The sequence below is a fragment of the Pelodiscus sinensis genome, chromosome 15 (genome assembly GCF_049634645.1).
Source record: "Pelodiscus sinensis isolate JC-2024 chromosome 15, ASM4963464v1, whole genome shotgun sequence".
Lineage (NCBI taxonomy): Eukaryota > Metazoa > Chordata > Testudines > Trionychidae > Pelodiscus > Pelodiscus sinensis.
In genome coordinates this window covers 33,904,864-33,928,490 of record NC_134725.1, presented here as the reverse complement: position 1 = coordinate 33,928,490, position 23,627 = coordinate 33,904,864, and the positions used below count along the sequence as shown (strand labels likewise).

The 23,627-nt window shown below is 47.3% G+C and overlaps 1 protein-coding gene across 9 annotated transcripts in view; it reads right to left on the bottom strand.

Moving 5' to 3' along the window:
* Nucleotides 1–23,627, bottom strand: part of KNTC1 (kinetochore associated 1) — a 148,432-nt gene that overhangs the window by 57,811 nt on the left and 66,994 nt on the right. For all 9 annotated transcript variants that reach the window (XM_075898678.1, XM_075898685.1, XM_075898679.1 and 6 more), the window contains 7 exons: nucleotides 20,959–21,062; nucleotides 20,687–20,792; nucleotides 12,067–12,201; nucleotides 5,869–5,988; nucleotides 4,020–4,089; nucleotides 3,879–3,946; nucleotides 398–687 (listed from right to left, as the gene is read on the bottom strand). In XM_075898678.1, the coding sequence (XP_075754793.1) occupies nucleotides 398–687; nucleotides 3,879–3,946; nucleotides 4,020–4,089; nucleotides 5,869–5,988; nucleotides 12,067–12,201; nucleotides 20,687–20,792; nucleotides 20,959–21,062 (893 nt within the window). The remainder of the gene's footprint in view (nucleotides 1–397; nucleotides 688–3,878; nucleotides 3,947–4,019; nucleotides 4,090–5,868; nucleotides 5,989–12,066; nucleotides 12,202–20,686; nucleotides 20,793–20,958; nucleotides 21,063–23,627) is intronic.

Genomic DNA, 23,627 nt, shown 5'->3' with positions numbered 1-23,627 from the left:
TTGTTCAACTGTATCACTGAGATCTTTTACTTTGCTGGGGGTTAGGACAATTTAACTGTCTAATTAGTGGTGTGGGTTTTTTGCACCCTTAAGTTGACTCAGCAATATCGCCTAACACTTTTAAATTTAAACTTAACCTTTGTAAAGAGGATGGGACTAATGACCATATTATGGAAAAACACATCGGGAGACTCCAAACAATCCAAGGTGAACTTAATCTTGTAGTCAGCATAACACAGTGTATAGTTTAAGTGGATCTACCACGTGGTTCCTTTTCCCTCTACCTGATCTTGCCTTTGCATTACAGCTATCAGCTGCTGCAGAGTATCAGAAAGAGTTCACTGCATTTTTTTTCTTATTTTAATATTACCAATCCTAAACTCTTCTGAAATTTTACCTGCATATCTTTATTGCCTCTTCAATTTTTCCAGCATCTAATGATCTCAGTGCCAGCATTGCCCCCAACTCTTGCTCTGTCATTTGCAGAAGCAAACCTAGTTTGTAAAGTCTTAATTCAATGGAACAGTTCTTTGTTTTACTATCATCTTCAGAATTCATTGCTTGCACATCTCTAGATTTTGCCATGGACTCGATATTTTCATAGGCTTTTATTTGTTCTTCAAGAAGCTGAGATATCAATGAACGATTCCCATAATCCTTGACTGAAATAAAGATATCAAAATCCTCCTGCAACAAAAAGTAAAACAGAACAAATACTTCTTACTCATGTGACTTACTTTAGAAATTGAGTTTAACTTTTCACATTCATTGCCTCACAGATCTATTTCATCACAACATCAAGTTTATTAGTTCACATCAGTCAGTAGAAAACCAAATGTAGATTATAGAATATAGCTAATTAATATTTAAAACAAAAAACAAAACAAACAACACTTTTTGATGCTATATATTTTCTTTAACCGAAGTGTTGTAGCATAAGCTTTCGTGGGCAAAGACCCACTTCACCAGATGCATCTGACAAAGTGGGTCTTTGCCCACAAAAGCTTATGCTCCAGCACTTCTGTTAGTCTATAAGGTGCCACAGGACTCCTTGCTGCTTTTGCAGATTCAGACTAACACGGCTACCCCTCTGATACTATCTTTTGTTTAACTGTGTAATATTTCCTAATATATTAAACATACTGGGGTATGTCTACACTACCCCGCTAGTTCGAACTAGCGGGGTAATGTAGGCATACCGCAATTGCAAATGAAGCCCAGGATTTGAATTTCCCGGGCTTCATTTGCATAAGCGGGGTGCCGCCATTTTTAAATCCCCGCTTGTTCGAACCCCGTGCCGCGCGGCTACACGCGGCACGAACTAGGTAGTTCGAACTAGGCTTCATAGTTCGAACTACCGTTACTCCTCGCGGTATGCCTACATTACCCTCCTATTTCGAAATAGGAGGGTAGTGTAGACATACCCCCGCTGTTTACTATGCAAAAGGGGATCAGTTCTTGATACCATCCAAGAGTATTACAGCACTATTAGAAAATCTTTGCTGAGAACAGCGATGTAAAATCCCGGTTAATCAATTAAATGTTTATGTTTAACAGATTAAAGGAGGGTAGGCAGGACTGCTGCAGCCAGGCTGGATCCACTGCAGATGAGAACTGTTCCAGCTGGGCATTCGACACCGCTTCCTACATCTCCCATTGGCTGGACACTGTCAGCACATGATGGCATAAATTATATTTCTGGATGAGCGGGAATAATTTATGCCATCATGTGCCGGGAGTGTCTGTCTGCTATGTACATTAGACAAACGTGTCAGACACTTCGCCAAAGAATCCATGCACACAAAACAGATCAGACAGTTTTAAAGAATCATAGAATACTAGGACTGGAAAGGACCTCGAACGGTCATTGAGTCCGGTCCCCTGCCCTCATGGCAGGACCAAATACTGTCTAGACCATCCCTGATAGACATTTATCTAACCTACACTTAAATATCTCCAGAGATGGGGTTTCCACAACCTCCCTGGGCAATTTATTCCAGTGTTTAACTACCCTGACAGTTAGGAACTTTTTTTAATGTCCAACCTAAACCTCCCTTGCTGCAGTTTAAGCCCATTGCTTCTTGTTTGATCCTCAGATGCCAAGATGAACACATTTTCTCCCTCCTTATGACACCCTTTTAGATACCTGAAAACGGTTATCATGTCCCACCTCAGTCTTTCCTTTTCTAAACTAAACAAACCCAATTCTTTCAGCCTTCTTTCATAGGTCATGTTCTTTAGACCTTTACTCATTCTTGTTGCTCTTCTCTGGACCCTCTCCAATTTCTCCACATCTTTCTTGAAATGCGGTGCCCAGAACTGGACACAATACTCCAACTGAGGCCTAACCAGCACAGAGTAGAGCAGAAGAATGACTTCTCGTGTCTTGCTCACAACACACCTGTTAATGCATCCCAGAATCATATTTGCTTTTTTTGCAACAGAATCACACTGCTGACTCATATTAAGTTTGTGGTCCACTATAACCCCTAGATCTCTTTCTGCCGTACTCCTTCCTAGACAGTCGCTTCCCATTCTGTATATGTGAAACTGATTGTTCCTTCCTAAGTGAAGCACTTTCCATTTGTCTTTATTAAACTTCATCCTGTTTACCTCAGACCATTTCTCCAATTTGTCCAGATCATTTTGAATTATGACTCTATCCTCCAGAGCAGTCGCAACCCCTCCCAGCTTGGTATCATCTGCAAACTTAAACGTACTTTCTATGCCAATATCTAAATCGTTGATGAAGATATCGAACAGAGCCGGTCCCAAAACAGACCCCTGAGGAACCCTACTTCTTATACCTTTCCAGCAGGATTGTGAACCATTAATAACTGCTCCCTGAGTATCGTTATCCAGCCAGGTATGCACCCACCTTATAGTAGCCCCATCTAAGTTGTATTTGCCTAGTTTATTGATAAGAATATCATGCGAGACCGTATCAAAAGCCTTTCTAAAGTCTAGGTATACCACATCCACTGCTTCTCCCTTATCCACAGGACTCTTTATCCAATCAGAGAAAGCTATCAGATTGGTGCCCTGGTGACTTGCAGGCATCTAACTTTTTTTAGGTGATTTTTAACTTGTTCTTTTTTAATTTTATTTTCCAAACCTCCCCCCTTCCCACTAGTATTCACTATGTTAGGCTTTCCTTCAGACTTCTTGGTAAAGACTGAAACAAAGAAGTCATTAAGCATTAATGCCATTTCCAAATTTCCTGTTACTGTTTCTCCCTCCTCACTGAGCAGTGGGTCTACCCTGTCCTTGGTCTTCCTCTTGCTTCTAATGTATTTATAAAAAGTCTTCTTGTTTCCCTTTTTTCCTGTAGCTAGTTTGAGCTCATTTTGTGCCTTTGCCTTTCAAATCTTGCCCATGCATTCCTGTGTTGTTTGCCTATATTCATTCTTTGTAATTTGTCCTACTTTCCATTTTTTATATGACTCCTTTTTTATTTTTAGATCATGCAAGATCTCATGGTTAAGCCAAGGCGGTCTTTTGCCAAATTTTCTATCTTTCCGACGCAGCAGAATAGCTTGCTTTTGGGCCCTTAACAATGTCCCTTTGAAAATCTGCCAACTCTCCTCAGCTGTTTTTTCCCTCAATCTTGATTCCCATGGGACCTTACCTATCAGCTCTCTGTATTACAGCTATCTGTATTACAATGATAGCAAAAAAGTAATTTGACAAAATCTGTTGATCAATCATCCATGGCTATTTGAACATTTTAGTTCATTTGTAAGACATTATTACACACAGCAAATGTATTAAAATTGAAACTAAAGTTATATTTTAATAGCATTCATTTTAAAAAACGCATTTAGTAACATTCAGTAATTTCCAACCTATTTATTTTCTTGCAACTATAAAATACTTACCTGCAGGCTAGCAAGCGATTCAAACATTTTTAAGTTTGCTTTGCATTCATCTTCCTTCAGAGGATTTTCTATAAAATAAGAAAAATATTTACTTATTGAGCTACTTATTGTGACAACACATAAGGGGAAGTTACAACTTACCTTTCTGAATGCTAAGCAGGAATTTAAGAACTGCCACAAGTGACTTTGTTATACACATTTGTGTTTTGCGCTGAAAAAAAGTAATAAGTTAATATTTCATTTGGTCTTCAATGGGTAAAATAATCTGAGATGTGTATTTAAAACTAAGTAAATTATGATGGCAGCAGAATTACATTCAACAGAGGCAAAATTTGGACATTACTACGAATGTCAAACAGAGACTTCTCAAGCTTTCATTATATGAAGCAATTATGATCAAGGCTTCTCATGTCTCTAGGATTTATATTACTGAATTCAAATATAAAAGAAACGGAAATTCCGTAGCATAAATAGGTACACTTTATACATGGAACGTTGTAGCACCAAAATTATTTACTATAGTCACAGCAACTTACTGGATCTTAACTGAGATTTGGAAAATAAAACTTTGTCATTTAGTTAGACAAAAACAAAATAAAGAGCCTAGGATAATAATACGTTTTATTCTTATTTTTGAAAGTGCTTTTCCATAATTTGCAAGTATTGACATTTATTTCAGCATATGTCATTGCTGTGTCATTTACAAACATTTTAGATCTTAGACAAATTTTAAAATTATTTGAGCTATATCAGTTTGTTAAATCCTGAATTTACTACTGATTAAAGTTAGGGTAATGCATTAGGATTTTCATTTATAATTATATAAATATACATGGGAATCAACTATGCAAATCTTTGTATCAAAGATGAATGTGTGCCTCAAAACTATGGGAAACATTCTGATAAAATAGTTTTATCTTACATCATTAGCTTTTTACTGAATGGATTAATTAATACAAAAAACAAGAAATATGTACCTTTGTATCTTTGAAACATACATTAGCTTTCACCAACTCTACATTAATCACATGTATGTCGAAAGCAACATTTAGAACAGATATGAACAATAATTTTTGATGGGGAAAGCCACTACAAGAATTTTCTAAGTGGTCAAAGGCTGCACTTTTCCATATTAACGGAGGAGGCTGAACATCAGGGATAAAGCTTGAGTGCAGAAGGGAATGCAGAATAGGGTAGTGGGGTGCAGGAAAGAGTATCTGACAGGGAGTTTGGATGAAAGAGGAGTAGGAGATTGGGGTGAGAAGGGAGTGCAGACTCCAGGAGGGAGTATGGTTGCAGAAGAAGATTTGAAACTGGAAGAGGGTTATAGGTGGGAATGCTGAGTCTGGGAGAGGGCTATAACTTGGGGCAGGAGTCCAGAGGTTTGGATTGTGATCTAGGGCAGGAGGGAGTTGTTACCTGGGGTAAAGGATTTAAAGTGCAGGGTTTAAGAGGTGGCACAGATGCAGGAGAGGATTCTGACTTGGAAGAGGGGTGCAGGAGGGAGTGTAAGATATGGGAAAGAGCATGGGTGCCAGAGTGGGGGGAAAAAGATTAGAAGAGGGAGAGTGCAGGCTCTGGCTGGCAGGTGCTTATGTAGGCAGCTCCTCATGAGCAGCCCAGTGGAACCCTCAGGCAGGCTCCCTGCCTTCTGCATGCCATGCACCCTAAGAGGGGAGAGAAGGTATTCTACACACGGTTTGCACCACAAGCATGGCCCAGGCAGCTCCCATTGGCCAGAAACTGGCCAACGAGAGTTGTGAAATTATGCTGGAGGCAGGGGCAGTGTGCAAAGCCCTTCCTCCCTCTGGGCATGCAGATGACACCTGGCAACTTTCAACAGCATGCAGAGTGCAGAAGGCAGGGAGCCAATCCAACGCTAGTGCTGGGCTACAGGAGAGATGCAGAAGTCTGGCAGGTTGTATTTTGTCCCCCTCTGATTTAGAACAATCAGCGTATATGTATTTTATGAAGTGAAATTAGTCAGTACCTCTTCGGAATTATCTGTTACATTCTGTAATACCAGTCTTGCCCATATACACAATCTCTCTGCAACTTCCTCAGCTTCAGCAAACGGCAGAGATTTTAGTAAGCTTAGAGATTCCTCTCCCTAAAAACAAAAGTTATGAAGCATAAGTAAAAAATATTGACCAAGGTATTTGCTGTTGAAAGAACTCTTAATTTTATCATCAGTTGTGCACATTATTTCATCTATTTAGTACTGTCTGGCATTATACAGGCAGTCCCCGGGTTACATACAAGATAGGGACTGTAGGTTTGTTCTTAAGTTGAATTTGTATGTAAGTCAGAACTGGTACATAATTGTAGGGGAACTCTAGTCAAACATTTCTCCAGAGCTCAGTTTTATTCTCCCACACCTCACTTCCCTCAGTCCTTTATTCCCAAGCTGAGGTGTCTGCTGAGAAAAGCCGCTCCACGCCTCCCTGGTCTGCTGGGGGGGTGTGTGTGCTAGCTTTGCGTCTCCCTGGTCTGCTGGGGGGAAGCAGCTAGTGCGGGGTTGCCTCACCCCGTTTGTAAGTAGGGATCTGATGTAAGTCGGATCCATGTAACCCGGGGACTGCCTGTAATGGTACCCCCCACCAGATGAGACACTTTTCAAATTCACTTTATAATTTGGGGAGTTCATTAACTCTCCCATTTCATAGAACATACAGTTTGTATGTTTGGCAAACTCTCTAATATCCTAGAATAGTTTTTAGTATGTGCAGAACCTTTGATTGAGAGATCTGAGGGCAACTAAGGTGCAAATTTATTTTTTTATAATTACTATAGGTTAAAAAAGTAATTTTTTAAAGAGTTCTTGCAAAAAACAACCAACCAACCAACTCACCAATACCTATTTCCACAATTGGTGTTCTTCAGGGGACTGGGTCCAGCACCCCATGAAAGGCATGTGCATGCACTATATAGGGCACTCCTTGGCCCTTCCCTCCTCAGTTCTTTCTTACTGGGAACTCTGACGGAGTGGAGGAGTGTAGGAAGTTGAATGGACATGAACAACACATCTCAAAGAACACCAGTTACAGATACAGATAACTGTCTTTTTTCCATTCAACACATAAGTATTTACAGAAACATGTAGGAGTTTAAGGACATTCAGATCACAAGACAGCTCTGTCGAACACTGCATCATTCCCAATGTGTTGCGTGATGGCATAATGGAACGGAAGCTTGTGCACTGAAGACTACATTGCTGCACAGCAAATGCAGTACAGGCCAATACAAAAAAATAATCAGATTGTGATGTCACAAGAGAACATAGCAGTCTTGAATCAGTGGATGAAACATGGAAACAGTAGTAAGATGAACTCTGACTGAAGCTAGCTCAAGACCCTTCTTCTTCCAGCATGAGAGATAATCAAGGATCAGCTGGAGGAGAGCATCAGTAGGGGTGACCCTTCTTTGGGCAGCCAATATAGAAAACTGGGTCCACTTTGCCATGTAGATAGACCAGGTTGAGGGCTTCCTACTTTAAAGGAGCACCAATTTCACACTGGCTGAGCAGGCCTGCTCTTGTGGATTCAGAATGAACCTTGATGAGCCAGTCATCGAGGTAGGGATATAGCTAAACCCCTCAATGCCTCTGGTAAGTCAGAACCACTGACATAATCTTTGTGAAAACCCTGGGAGCCATAGCCAGGCCAAATGGAGGAAAAGCCTCTTCTGGAAAAGCAATCAGAAAAAGCTATGCAAACTGCAGAACGCAATTTCCATAGCCTTTTCCAACAAAGGACTGTAGTATAGACCTACCTCTGCAGTGCTGCTCTGGCTAAAGAGGCTTCCTCTTCTGCAAGAGCCTTAAACTCTTTCCTAGGGGCTTCCTGGAGTGAGGTCTCAAACTTGGACTTTGCCTGTTACGTATTGAGATTGTAGTGGCAAAGAAGGTCTTGGTGGTTTGCCACCTGAAGTCGAAAGCTTGCTGAGAAATAAAGCTTACGCCCAAAGAAATCCAAATGTTTGTAGTTTTGTATTTCTTGGAGTGGGGGCAGACTGGCCCTGATGCTCCCTGTGGTTGACCGTTTCCACCATCATGGAGTTTGGTGCAAGTTGAGTATACAGATACTCATGGTCCTTGGTGGCCACAAAGTATTTCCCTTCCACTCTTTTGGAAAGAGGCAAGAGGGATGAAGGAGTCTGCCACAGAACCGTGGCAATCTTGGCCATGCCCTCATGCAGCAGCAAGGCCTCTCTAGCTGGCACCACCTGGGCAAAGACTCCAAAGAGGGAGTCTGAGGTATCCTGAACCTCCTCCACCAAGTTGGTTGTCACTGTCTTTGGAAAGTCCTGATGAGGCTTGATGTCATCAGGCAGGACCATGGGAAGGGGTGCCATTTTGGCTCATGGACATGGCCCCTTATTGAGGAGAAAGACACTCCCCACATTTCCCCTGCACAGCAGAGCCTACGGAAGCCCTGGCTAGTACATTTTGTGCGCTCCTGCCTCATAGTGGGGCAGTAGGGAGGCTTGAGTGCCAGTACGGGCTCCACAAATACCCTGAGCCTCAGGGAGTGGATCCAGACAAGCTGGGGGCTCCATATGGCCCCAGGGCCTGAAGTTCCCCACGCCTATCTTACACAGAGCCAGGAGTGACAACCAATGCTGGGCTGATGATTCTGAGTGCTGGTCTTGGACAGTGAGGGTGAACTCTATGAATAGGGCTTTTTAATGTCCTAGAACAAGAAGATTTGCAGATCCGACACTTGTCCAAAATATATGCTTCTCTCACTCAGCAGTCAGTATGTGGGTCACTGACTGGCATAAGCCTGCAGCTTCTAACACAGGCTTTAAAGCCTGGGGAGAGGGGCAAGTCCTAGCCTCAGTCTAAGTGCCTAGAGCAGGGTTTCCCAACCTATGGGTCAGGACCCAAATATGGGTTGCCATTACATTTCAAAAGAGTGGGCAGGTATCTCCCCAGGTGGCTCTTAAGGAGCCATTCACACATTTTTTGAATTGCCCTGGGTCACCAAGTCTTCCTGACTTGTCAAAATGGGTCCCCATCTGAAAAAGGTTGGGAAATGCTGCAAAGGGACTGGCAAACTGCTAATCTACAATTATTTACAAGTACTTATCTAGACACACACTATTTAAAAACTGAATAGAGAAAGTTCAACTAAAGCTACAGCTAAGGCTAGAGTTGGAGATGTTAGATATAGTTTAATTGAATAGTTGTGTAACCACGAGATATTATCAATTATAAAACTATGCAATAGGCTCAGGAGCAGGCTCAACAGCCAGCACACTCTCAGCATCACTCATGGTGAGCCCCTGCCACCATGTATCAGAGACAGCAGCGTGGAGGGGCAGCCAGTAGCTGGTCCGCAAGGGGAGACGGAAAACCAGCTCCCTGATACAGAGGCAGCAGCCCTGCCCCCCCCTCCACAAGCTGCTGGGAGGATGTAGGGGGAAGTAAGCTGCTGTGAAGCACCATCTGTCTACATTGGCGTGAGTTAGACATAGACAGAGGCTGGTCCATAGCAGCAGCCTCTGTCTTTTGGGGGTCTGAGCTCCCCGCAGACAGAGGCTGCTCCGCCTCCCATGGGTCGATAAGTGAGCCCAGAATGCCCCAATCCCTCCCTCCCCCACTGCCTCTTAATAAAAGCTGGTTCTGCTGCCTCTAAGCTGGCTCTCCCAGCATCAGCTCCTGTCTGCCCCCTCCCCCTCTTTTCACTGCCTCAGTAGCATCAGCAAGGAGGGGAGGCAGGCAGGTCTGCAGAGCTGGCACATGCAGAGAGCCAAAAGCCGACTCCCTGCATGTATCAGCTTCATCCTGCCCCCTTCACCCTCCTTACTGCTGCCATTCTATTAAAAGAAGTAGCATGGAGGTAGGGAGGAGGCAGGTGGATCTGGTGCTGGTGGGGAACCTGCTTAAAGCTCCTCATTGGCACCAGCTCCTGCTCTCCACTTGCTGCCTCATATAGAGGCAGAAAGCAGGCAGGAGTGCGTGTAGTCAATAAGATTAACTGATAAGCCAAGGCTTATCGGTTAATCATGTAATGGACTACATATTGACATCCCTAGCTAGAGTGCACTGTTCCAAGCACCGTCACTGGTGGCAAGAAGGAACAGAAGGAGAGGATGTGGGGGCACTCCCTATAGCATGGCATGTGTGTGCCACTTTGGGGGGTGCTTCCCTTACATATACTGCTGAGGGAAAAAATCTTCTGGCACTGCTGCATGTGGCAAACACATTCCCATGTTGAATGGATGTGAGCAAGCACTCCAAGAAGCAGAGCTGATTACTTAGCATGTGTATAATGCTTCTATATTTACAGCACTATGCAAGTATGACTACTATTACCACATGCTCATAGGCGAATGGAATAGAACAGCGGTTCCCAATCTTTTCCAGATGGGGACCTATTTTGACAATGGAGGAAGACTTGGTGACCCAAGGCAATTAAAAAACGGGGGGAAGAGGAGAGGGCAGAGCCATCTGGGGAGACACTTGGCGACTCTTTTGAAATGCAATGGCAACCCATATTTGGGTCCGAATAGAAGAGGCTAGTTAGTGTTGAAAAAGTGACATTCAGATTTTTAAGGTGAGAAATTGTACTTTTGAAATGGCCTGTCTGGCTCCTTTCTTCAGAAGGGCCTATCATACTGCAGGTCCATTACAGGGAGTAGTATCCTAGACCCAGACCCTGATATGCAAAAATAATCATAGATAAAGGTGACCAGCAATTCAGTGACGAAACAGTTTATCATAAAGCTGCAGTGTTTAAATGTTCAATTCCTGCACGCTAAAGGTTCAGCACATTCCTGAATCCCACAAACATCAATAGAAATTAAGATGTGCTGTAGTGAACTGTGACTTAAATTGTCCAATCAGAAAGCTCTCCAGTAAAGCAAACCTTGTGCTACTCATAGGGAGGCAGAAGGAGGTGTTTGTGCCAGTACAGGGTGGCTCATTAATCCTTTTTATAAAAAAATCGAGTGTGGGATACTCCAACTCTTAGGCCCTCTTTGCAACAAGGAAACTGGCATGTTTTGACATTCCATATAAAATATGGCAACACTAGCAAGCCAAAAATAACCACTTTTCTTGCTGGTGTGGAGAAAGTTCAGTACACTTACCAGCAATTGCAGCAAAGCTTATTTGAAGATTTCTGAAGCACTTTATTTTTAACTAGAAGATGTATCTGCTGTTGCTTGGTTCCTTAAATCAATTGTTGTTTTATGGAAAATGAAAATGTACATGCTTCATTTAAATCATTGCTTTGAGGTGGAGCTGGAGATGAAGGGTTCAGTATATAGGCTACCACAGACAGCAAGGACTACCCCAGCTGTCTGTCACCGCAGAAGCTTGGGGCCAGGTGAGAAGCACCTTCCATGGCTGCTGCAGCTCCAGCAGGCACAGCTATGGGAAGGGCACATATTCCCCCTGCTGGGGCAAGTCCAGGTTCATCTGCCCCCTGCCCTCCCCATGGGCATCTGGAAGGTGGGAGGTGAGGAATGTACCAAATGCTGCACTTTCCCTCACTCCTTACTGAAGGCATCAGCCAGTAATGTTCCCATACAAATCTGGGTTTCAGGTCCCTCTTCCCGGCATGGGCGTCTGGAAGGTGGGAGGTGCCCCCAGTCAGCTCCCTTCACCTGCCTGGCGATTGCATCTCATAATACTATACAAAAAAGGGAAATTCATTCCAGGTACATCCCATTTTCTGGGCACAACCAAATCCTTACTTCACTTTATGTTTTAAGACGAAGCTCTATCTCAAATTTGATGGTCCTAGCTCTTACCATTTAGGAGGAGTTCTTGAATAGAGATACACACAAACTCTCTCAGAAATATAGCAGATAATGTTGAACTCCAAGTGTGTCCACATGCACAGAACACTGTTCTCATCCTTTTTGGTGGTGAATGAAAGAGGATTCACCATGTTTTCTATCTTATTTCAAAACATGGTTGTTTCTGCAATGTACACATGCTTTCACTGACTATGCATTAGTTCATGGAATACTATGTTAAATTTAACTTACCCATGTTTTAATCTACAAATATAGGCTTGATTGTCAACACTATAATACTGGCTGCAATCAGTGCAAGTAGTAGGATTATACAAATTTTACACACATCTGTCGAACTCCAGTAACTGCACATTTCTGAAAAGTAGACTCCTAAGTATTTTTAGAGATAGAGATCAAATGACTAGGAAAACTTTCATACCCTATCTTGCTGAATCAGGTCCACCATCTTCAAAATATAGACTTCCACAGTTGGTAATATATATGCTGCGGCCATTTTCAAAGCATCTGCCAAAGAAGAAGGGGTATCTTGTGTAAGGATGTATTTCACCAGTCTCTGAAACAAGAACACAGACATGGATATTAAATTTTGCTGGAAACATTTAGAAGCAGAACTGCCAGTCTTTCCTCCTAATTCTTTCCCCAATGCAAGAGCCTTTCTTTGTAGCAGCGAAAAGTTCTGGCAGCAGGGAGGTGGCAGTTCACAATACTGATAACAATAGTGCAGATTTAGTAGACACTCCTTGAGTATGTAGAGAGCTATGCTAATGAATGCAACTGTTTTCTAGTTCATGCCTAGGAATTAAGGATTAGCTTTATACACATTTTACCTACTATTAAGCCAAGGAAGTTCTGCTGTGTCCACAGCTTGCTTCTGTAATAGAAGAAAATTGGGGCTGATCCTGTTTTATCTCAGACCTGCTTAAATTTTGTCAGGGAAAGTCTAAGTCACAAGACCCTTGGAATTTCTTATGAAAGAATTTGAGCATACTGCACACAGGCAAGCCTATTGCACTATAACTTTTTAAATTGATTTTAGTATGGATTTTTACAAGTCAGCGGCCTCACTATCTCTGCTATGAAACTAACGTAAGAATTGTATTCATAATGATCTTTAACTATAGCAATTCTTACTAATACATTTTAGATTTAGTTAATAAGGATTGACTGTAAGCATGTACATGGGTAAGATCTGAAATATTCACTGATCAGGTGGGCAATATATTCGACCTCTTGGGATTGGTCAAACTTAAATAGATGGTGAATAAGGTTCAATAACCGTCATTATATTAGACTGACTATCTGGGAAGAACTCAAATGCTGGACTGCTTAAAGCCATGGTGGGCCACTTCAAGCCCTGGGGCCAGATACAGCTCACCAAACATTTCGGCTCACTAAAGTCTTCTATCCAGTCCATCCAGCTGATTAGCAGAAGTGCATACTTACAGCTGGCAGAGTGTATTCAGCTGCCCCATCCCAACCTTGCATAGTCCTGCAACCAAGCTGCTTCCAGGATTCTCCTGCTAATTGTACAGGAGGTGGAGGGAAGAGCTGGACTTAAGGTGCCCCGCTGTCCAGGGTTCCCTTTAAGATTTTCCAACCATGAGTGGACCTTGCCCTCCTGCGCCCCCCTCCCCTTGCCATGCAGCAGGTCCTGTTCTCAGCCCCAGCTGCCAGAACAGGCCTTGGCCCCCTTGTCACATAGCAGTCCCAGCCACCAGATCAGGGCGCCTCCCCCCACCAAGCAGCCAGTCCCAGCTCCCTGCTCCAGCAGCTCCCTCACCACACTGTCTCAGCTGGCCCCACCCGCCAGAGTAGCCATCTGCCAAGCAAGTGCTGCTGTGCGGCTCTCCAGGAGGTGAGCAGAGAAAGAAACTGTTGTGCGCAGATGAGCATTTTAGCATGAACTATACCCCTGTCCCTCTACTGCATCTCTGTACAGCAAGGATAGTAGAGGAAGAGAGTCAGTCAGCAGAGCTGCCCCACTCTGACACATGCAACTCAGAATGCAGAAGGGATTGGGGGAGAGACAACACAGAAGGACAGCTTGTCTTTAGAGACAGCATGGCTGCTCTAAAACTTAGCCAGCCAACACTCTGTGTCACTGTCTCACACCCCCTCCAATCACTACTGCATGTTCTTCTGTTTCTGTGCCACATACTCTGCATCAAACTCTCTCACACACACTGTCTTTCACTTACACACACACTTTCTCTCCCTGAAGCCCCAGTCCTACCCCTTCTGCCTGAATCCCTGTCCCTTCTGGGTGACCCAGAGCTGGTCCACGACAATGTACCAAAATTTGTGAAGAGACCCCAATGCAAAAATTGTTGCCCACCCCTGACTTAAAGGGAAATGCATTTTGGTGTCTTGGTAACAAGTAAGACATTAGAGAAGTTATTTGATTACTGACTTGGTGAAATCTAATGCTAAATTAAACCACCAGTTTTGAGATGGTCTTCTCTATTCTTTGGAGTTTACACTGAATGAGCACTCCCAGCATAGCCCCTCCAGAGATCATAGTTGCAGGGGTGTTCAGTGTCTGTATTCTACACATAGCCATAATTGTAGTCAGAACCCAAGGGACATGAAAAATACCAGAGAGATCATCTCTAAAATGATCAAACTGCCATTGATTTATTGGGAGGTCAGGGGAACCTGACTAAGACTGCTTTTCAAATACTTTGCAGAGATCTGTATTGAAAAGAATTTTTCTTTACCAAGTTTCTCATTAAGAAAAAGGACAGTGCATCAAACCAGAAGTAACTGCAAAACTCTATGGTTACATCTACACTGGCCAGTCTTGCACAAGAACATATGCAAATGAGGCACAGCGATGAATATCACTGTGCATCACTTGCATACTTAATGAGCCACCATTTTGTGCAAGGGGCTTTTGCTCCTTCTTGCGCCAAAATCCCCTCTTGCGCAAGAGCTGTTCTATTTGAAAATAAGCTGGGCGTTTTGCGCAAGAAGGAGCAGTGTAGACTGCTCCTTCTTGCAAAAAAGCCCCTTGCGTAAAATGGCAGCTTATTAAGTATGCAAATGAAGTGTGGCGATAATCATTGCCACACCTCATTTGCATATGTTCTTGAGCAAGACTGGCCAGTGTAGACGTAGCCTATATGTATTAAAAATGCAGAACTACGTGTTCTTTCTTTTGCAATCATCTGAATCATATCATTTGTATTCAGTTTCTTTATATAGCATTATCTTGTGGTAGCATTAACTATGGAAAGAAGAAGAGGTTACTTACCTCGTAACTGTAGTTCTTCGAGATGTGTTGCTCATGTCCATTCTGATTAGGTGTACGTGCGCCGCGTGCACGGATTCCGGAGCTTTTTTCCCTTAGCAGTATCCATAGGGCCAGCAGGGAGCCCCCTGGAGTGGCGCCGGTATACCGGTGCATATATACCCCTGCTGGCCCTCCCACCCCTCAGTTCCTTCTTGCCGGCTCCTTCCGACACGGGGAGGTGGGTGGGATGCAGAATGGACATGAGCAACACATCTCGAAGAACTACAGTTATGAGGTAAGTAACCTCTTCTTCTTCTTCGAGTGCTTGCTCATGTCCATTCTGATTAGGTGAGTCCCTAGCCATGTCCCCCCTCCGGAGGCGGGGTCGGAAGGTGACTAAGTATTATTTTATTATTCTGCAGAACACAGAACTGCCGTCCTGACAGTAGCATCCTCCCTGGCCAGCTGCGTGATTGCATAATGCTCTGCAAAGGTGTGCACTGATGACCAGGTTGCTGCCCTGCAGATCTCCAAGATCGGCACGCAGGCCAGGAACACCGCCGACGTTGCCTGGGCTCTAGTGGAATGTGCTGTTATGCGCGGCGGTGGTCTACCTGCGCCCTCGTAGCACAGTCGAATGCAGGAAGTAATCCACGGGGATATACGCTGCATTGAGACTGGCTACCCATACATCCTTTCCGCCACTGAAATAAACAATTGATTTGACTTACGAAACTCTCGTGTCCTATCTATATAAAAAGCCAACGCCCTCCTAACGTCCAGGCAGTGCAGAGCCTGTTCCCTGGGCGACGCGTGTGGCTTGGGGTAAAACACTGGCAGGTAAATATCCTGGGACATGTGGAAGTGTGAGACCACCTTGGGAAGAAATCCCGGGTGCGGACGCAACCTCACCTTGTCTTTAAAAAACACCGTGTAAGGTGGTTCTGAGGTGAGAGCCTTAAGCTCAGACACCCGCCTGGCCGAGGTAATGGCCACAAGGAAAGCTACCTTATAAGACAGGTGTGTCAGGGAGCATGAAGCTAGGGGCTCGAACGGGGGCTTCATAAGGGCAGTCAGGACCAAGTTAAGGTCCCACGCCGGTACCAGAGACCTCTCATATGGCATCAACCTGTCGACTCCCTTTAGAAACCTTTTAACCAAGGGGTTGGCGAAGATAGACCTTTGCCCCCCCCCCCCCCCCGGCGTGGAAGGCCGCTATGGCCGCCAGGTACACCCTTAGTGAGGCTGTGGCCAGGCCCTGTTTCCGCAGGTGGAGAAGGAATTCCAGGACAGTCGGAACCGCCCCTTCACCTAGAGCGAGCGTCCTGCCCTCCAGCCAGGAAGTAACCCTCTTCCACTTAGCCTCGTAAAGAGCTCTAGTGGACAGCTTTCTACTTTCTAAGAGGACCTCCTGGACTGCTCTAGAGCAGGCTCGCTCCGTCACTGAGAGCCACTGAGGAGCCACGCTGCTAGGTGGTGAGATGAAAGGTTCGGGTGGAGAGCCACCCCAGCCTCGCAGCTCTGAGTGATTAGATCTGCCACTAGGGGTAGCCTGAGCGGGCCCTCCACAGCCAGATCCAGCAAGGTGGTGAACCAGTACTGTCGAGGCCATACTGGCGCTATCAAGATGATCCGAGCCCTGAACCTCTGCACTCTGAGGAGTGTGTTGTGGATCAGAGGGAACGGGGGGAAGGCATAGAGTAGGCCCCTGGGCCAGCTAACCTGCAGTGCATCTCCCCAAGAGCCCAGACCATGCCCCATGTACGAACAGAACTCTCCGCACTTGGCGTTGCTCAGGGTTGCCAACAGGTCCAGGTGGGGAAACCCCCACCTTTGGAAGACCTCGTGAAGTACATCCCACCTTAGCACCCACTTGTGCGCCTGGATCGAACGGCTGAACCTGTCCTCTAGCCCGTTCCTGGTTCCCGGAAGGTGAGATGCCTCCAGGAAAATACCGTGGGCTATACACAGTTCCCATAGATCTAGGGCTTCCCGGCACAGGGGAGAGGAACGCGCCCCACCCTGCTTGTTGATATAGAACATGGTCGTAGTGTTGTCTGTCAGCACTGCCACCACTCTGTTCTGTAAGTGGGGAAGGAACGCCCTGCAGGCCAACCTGACCGCCCGCAGCTCCTTGATATTTATATGGAGGTGAGCCTCCTCTATTGACCACGTACCTTGCGTCCTGAGGTTGCCCAGGTGAGCGCCCCATACCATGTCCGAAGCGTCCGTGACCAGCTGCACAGACGGGGACAGCTTGGTGAATTGGACCCCCGCACACACTGTGCTCTCGTCCTTCCACCAGTCCAGCGAGCGCAGAATGTCCTGAAGGATAGTTACCACCGCATCCAGCGGCGACCTCAAGGGATTGTGCGCTACCTTGAGCCACCCCTGCAATGGGCGCATGCGTAGCCTGGCGTGTTGGACCACGTAAGTGCCCGCCGCCATGTGGCCTAGCAGCCTCATGCAGGTCCTCGCCGTCATAGTCGGGAACTCCTGCAGCCCCACTACCAGCGATTGAATGGTCGTAAATCTGTCTTTTGGTAGGGACGCCTTGCCTACAGGCGAGTCCAGATGGGCCCCCACAAAGTCTATGACTTGCCTGGGCTCTAGCAGTGACTTGGCCTTGTTTATGAGGAGGCCGAGACCCTCGAACAGAGCCCTGGCCCTCAAGACATGGTCCAGTACTTGTTCTCGAGACTTGCCCTTTATGAGCCAGTTGTCCAGGTATGGGAACACTTGGACCCTGTGCCACCTCAGGAACGCGGCCACCACCGTCATACATTTGGAATGTAAACAAGGACGGCCGCTCAAAGGGCAGGTCCTGAATGGTGGTCTGCACCTCGGGTGGGATGCCAGACACCTGCAGCCAGGCACTACGCCTCATCACCACCCCTGTGGCCATGGTGCGGGCTGCTGAATCGGCTGCGTCCAAGGCCGCCTGGAGAGAGGTACGCGCCACTGCTTGTCCCTCTTCCGTCAAGGCCCCGAATTCCTGGCGGGATTCGGGAGGAAGCTGGCTGGCAAATTTCTGCATAGAAGCCCATGTGTTAAAAGCATAACGCCCCAGCATCAGTTGCTGGTTAGCTATACGTAGCTGGAGGCCCCCCGTGGCATAGGCCTTCCAGCCAAGCAGGTCCAATCTCCTAGGCTCCTTCGCCTTCGGGGTGGGGCCTGGAGGCCCTTGGCGCTCCTTTTGCCCAGCGGCCTGAACCACTATGGATCCCGGAGCCGGGTGGGTAAAAAGATACTCATGCCCCTCCTGGGGTACATAGTATCTTCTCTCAACCCCCTTCTGGGTCGGTGCAATAGAGGCCGGCATCTGCCACAGGGTTTTAGACAGCTTGTCCACCGTTTTATTCAGTGGGAGCGCCACTCGACCAGGGCCCGCTGCCGCTATGATGTCCACCATCGGATCTAAGTCCTCGTGAACCACCTCGTGCTGGACCGCAAGGTTGACCGCCAGCCTTCGAAGCAGCTCCTGGTGCGCCCTGGAGTCCATAGACGGGGGCTGAGGTGCGGGGTCGGCCAGGGCCTCGTCTGTCAAGGACGACGAGAAGTCCCTTGAGGGGATTGCCTCCTCGGTCATCTGTGCCCCGGTTCCCCCTGGCCAATAACCGGGGGGGTCTCGGCCCCGACGCCATGGGCGAGCCACCTCCAGGCGGGGGGGGCTGTCAAGGGGGTGGCAGATGGGGTGCTACTTCTTCGAGATGACCCCGCTGCCGGCCCCGTAGGGGGAGGCCCCTGGGCCTGATGGTATGCCCAGGGCATCCAGAAAGCCCACTGGTGTTGCCCCTGCGACTGCTGCTGGACCATCGGCTCCCGGTGAGATGATCTGACCGACGAGCGGGACCTATGGCAGGGCCGCGACCTATATGAGGGCCCGGTCGAAGCCACTGACTCAGCCTCCGACTCCGAAGAGTACTCTGATGCTGACCTGGGAGGGGCCGATGAAGCCTGCACCCTACGTTGTTCTGCCATGGCCGATGGCTTGCCCCTGTGCACCACTCGCGGTGCCGGTGGTGGCATGAGTGGAGGCCCTTCCTGCGGCGGTACCGCGCCTGGATGCATCTGATAAACCGGTGCGTACCCCTCTGGTGCCGTCACGTGCATCGGTGCTGCGCTCTGCTGCTGTGCTCCCAAGGAGTAAGCAGGGATCGGTGCCGGGAGAGGCATCAGCGTCGGTGCCGTGCGGGGCGCCTGTTGCAGCACCGCAGGTGGCGCGTAGTACGGTGCCGGGCCCTGCACCGCCCAGGGAGCCGTCTGCGGCACCGGACCCAGCACCGGTGCTGTCGGCGTTGTGAGCCCACATGCTCCCGGAGTCGCTGCCGGTGCCGTTGGGAGCGGGCCCGGGGTCAGTGCCGGTGTTCGTCCCGGCTCCGGTGCCGGTGTTCTCCCCGGCACCGGGGGAAACTGCTGCTGCTGGGCCGAGGCCTCCCCTTTGCCCAGAGGGTCCCACGACCCGGCCCTGTCCTGCTGGGGGGCACTTGAGGCTGGCGCTGGCGCAGTCCGCTCCTGCGGCACCGGGCCCTCCCCTTCATCCACAGCCATGTGAATGAGGTCCCGGGCCATCTCAAAAGTTTCTGGGGTGGAAGGCCAACGGACCTCTCCTAGCCCCACAGGCTGCCCAGGGCTCTTGCCCTTGTCCGGGCTGTGCCTCTTTCTAGAGGACTTAGAAGAAAGGTGCCCCTCCTTAGGGCGCACCTTCTGGGCACTCCTCTCTGCCGAGCGTCCCCTCAAGCTCTTGGAGGCCCTTGGCACCAGTGACGGCGATCTGCGCCTTGGTGCCCTGCTGTCCGACGGTGCCGCCGTCGGTGCGCTGCGGGCAGAGTGAGGCCGCTCCTCGCCCTGAGGCTGCAGTGCCGACTCCATTAGCAGGAGTTTCAGCCGGAAGTCCCTCTCCTTCTTAGTCCTGGGCTTAAAGCTCTTGCAGATAGAGCAGCTTTCAGCTCGATGTGCCTCGCCCAGACACTTTAGGCAGTCAGAATGGGGATCTCCGCAGGGCATGGGCTTGGAGCAGGAGGCACAGGGTTTGAAGCCCTGGGGCCCTGGCATGCCCTCCCCTTGCGGGAGGGTTCCACTGCTCCCTTATCTAAATAACTATTTACAATACTTAACAACTACTTAACTAGATAGGAAACTTCAACTGCAAACTATAATACAACGGATAAGAGATAAGCTGCTAAGAGATAGGCAATAGCCTGAAGCACGCTCCAGCTACAATCACGGGCGGTAAGAAGGAACTGAGGGGTGGGAGGGCCAGCAGGGGTATATATGCACCGGTATACCGGCGCCACTCCAGGGGGCTCCCTGCTGGCCCTATGGATACTGCTAAGGGAAAAAAGCTCCGGAATCCGTGCACGCGGCGCGCATACACCTAATCAGAATGGACATGAGCAAGCACTCGAAGAAGAACTAATAAGCATCTTTCCGAACAGCTCTCAGCAATAAAATGCAAATGCCTACTTCTAATTCAGTCCCGCAAGCCATTTTAACAGTTCTTAAATTTTCATGCAGCCTGAAAGCATGAGAGTGGGAACTGAAATTTACATTTGTCTTGCTAATTTTATTTTTCTGTTCTGGATTCTCTTTGTGCAGTCTGATTTTTTTCCAATAGAGCTTGATTCGTATTTAGATATCTAAAGGAAGTGGCCAGACTTTTGAAAAGAAATAGCAGAACAATGGAAGCTAAGATCTTCTCAAAATCTGGCCACTACAGTCATATCAAAACACTCGAAGTCTTGCATAGTACTTTTTATTTGAATATATATTAAAATAAAAATATAAATAACATCTCAACACTTACCATTATCATATGTTTGTCCTTTAAAAGATTAGTGTCTCTTATTCCATATCCCCGTAACAGTGTTTTCATCTCCATTAGCGTGTAACTTTCCTGCAATAACTTCACTCTACAAATAGATGTCACTATTAATAATTTTGCTTCTTCTAATGGCACATAGTTAAAAATAAAGAGTTCAACTCTGAATTCTAATCGAAAGAAAAAACAAAAAAAGAGTACAATATCTTTGAGATTTTGAAGAGATAGGTGTTAGGAGTTAAGGAATGTTCCCTTACTTGACATGGTTCATTTCCAAATACTGCTTCACCAGCTGCTCGACTGCTGTGCTCCAAGGCACCAGAGCACTATTCATTATCTGCAGTACTGCATCAAATATCATCTGCAAAGCAATGCAAATTTCTATGAAAACGAAGGTCTGAATTACATAATTCCTTTAAGTATTGTTTACCCATGACTCAGACATGAAAGACTTCTCCCTTCACAACCTTCATTTATATAAGAGGGTATCCCCAAGTTTTACACAATAAAGACACACCTTGAAAGCCCTCAAACTGCAGGCTGGACCTCACTGGTCTGGCATCCTCAGGACCTGACTGGTCCCAAATGAGGAGATTTGCCAAATCAGGGGAAGTCCATCCTCTTCTGACCCAGGCTGCCACAGTGTTAGGGCCCCAGCCTGCCCCCACTGCTGCTCCGGGGCTCTCTCGATCAGGGTTGGCAACCTCTGGCCCATGTGCCAAAAGAAGCATGAGAGCAGATTTTCACTGGCATGTGGGCTGGAAGCTCAGTCCTGCCCTTCCGCCCCGTGCAGTGGGGAGCTCGTGCTGTGGCTCCAGCCTCAGCCATGCAGCTGCATGCTGGAGCACTAGCTCCAGCTTCCTACTGGGGCAGGAGAGGCGCAGTCCCTTGGGCTGCCTCTGTTCAGCCTGGGCATGCAGATCCCAGAAGCTCAGGGGTTAACCCTGTCCCTCCCTCCTACAGGCTTGGCTTCCTGCTTTGGGAGGGGGCAGGGCTAGGGCGGGCCACCCAGTCAAATGTAGCGCGCCAGGGCCCAGGGTACACCACGCTGCTCCCTGCGGGCTGTGCACGGGGGCAAGGAGCCCCTTCTCCGTGCCCTGCTGCGCCCAGCCAGGCTAGAGCCAGCCCATGGCAGCCTGGGCTCTGCCTGCCCCGGTCCTGGAGCCACAGCCTGCAGGCAAATAGCCAGGCAGGGCAGGGAAGAGATTCTGCCTTACTCACCGGCAGGGTGGGGACGGAAGCTGGGGCACAGGGATGTGATGGTATGGGGGGAGGGAGCAAAGGAGGATTCGGGGGCAGGGATTTCACTGAAGAGCATGGGGCGATGCAGGGGATCAGGTAGGGAGGGATCATGGAGCTTAGGGGAACAATGCTGGAGCAGAGGGAAGATGTGAAAGGGGGATACAATTTTACTTTGTAGAGGCTGCACTTTCCTTTAGTCCCCACTTCTTTGCCTCTCTCTCCAACTAGCTATTTGGCTGCATTCTCACCTTCTCACCCTTTCTGCTTATCTCCTCCAATTCCCTCCTGCTCCCAAACTCTCTCTCGCACCCCCACCCCATGCTCTTTCCTGTCGCCAAACTTCCTTCCAGACTCTGCCCTTCTGACCTTGTCCTCTACCCCACCTCCTGCATCCCTATCCCATTCGCTGGCAGCCCTGTCCCACACATTGAACCCCTTATTTTTGTACCTCTCTCTGAGAGCCTAAGAGGGTCTACAAAATTCACTAACTTTAGAACCCCAGAAAAGTAAATCTGGGCTATGAAAAGCCTTGACTCTCAGTCCGCCCTGTCCCTTTCCCTCACCCCATGAGGCTGGAGTGTCAGAACAGTGAGGTGTCTCAGTTGGGGGCCACATCGGTGAGGGTTGCGGATTGGGGAGGAGTTTTTTTGCTTCTCACTTGTGTGGCCCTCAACTCAGAAAAGGTTCCTGACCTCTGCCATAAAGAAAGAAAACATTTAAACCATTTTTATTGGACATAATATTTTACTTTATTTAAAATGAAATATGAAAAACTAACATGAGAAAGTTAAAACTCTTAATCTGTTTAAAACTCTTAATCCATTCTCCCCAGCTGCAGCACTAGCAAAATGACTCAGGCGAAATTATGTAATCAACAGTGAGTTTCCATTAGCAACTGGTAGTCCACTGAAAGGTTTGCATTGACTAAAGTGATACACAGGGTGCATGGTGAAGAGTTGTCCCCTTCCCCTCTGGGAGAGCAGCACTGCCCAGGGCAGGAGGGTTAAATCTTGACATGCCACTTTGGACTCCTGCTTTAGATGCTGCCACCCCAATGCTGCTGGAACCAGAGTACCAAGCCTACCACTGGAACCGGAGCATCGCAGCCACTGTGCTGCCTGCTCCTCTACCTCACACACATATACTGGGTTCATGGCTGAGTTGCTGTTGCCCTCTATGGAACTCCTGACCCGCCGCCAGACCTCCTTGTTTCTGAGCTCTGTAGTCCAGGAACATACATGGTCAGTGCCAGACCACGGATGTTGCTAGACCAGAGAGTCCCAGTTAAGGAACTACAACCTGTATCATAATTTATAGTCTAATTCTACCAGGGTTCTACATGCATAATTCCCATAGATGTGCTATGTATCTTTAACGTTTTCTAAGTAGTATGCTTTTCTTTTTAAGTTTCTGTCTTTTAGCAATCATATTAAAGGGTTTGGAGAGCTTCTTCCAAACTTTAAGTACAGGTTGAACCTCTCTAATCTCTCACCCTCAGGACCTGACCAGTGCCAAACCAGAGAAGGTTAATATGGTCTAGCAGCACTACCAACACTTCCATTGCTTACTGGAGTCTTATAAAACATTTAAAGGTAAATTAGAACTAAATAACAGCACAGAACACCCAGAACCAGCACTAGTGGCTGTAAACAAACTTTATGGGATTGCAGGAAACTTGGTCCCA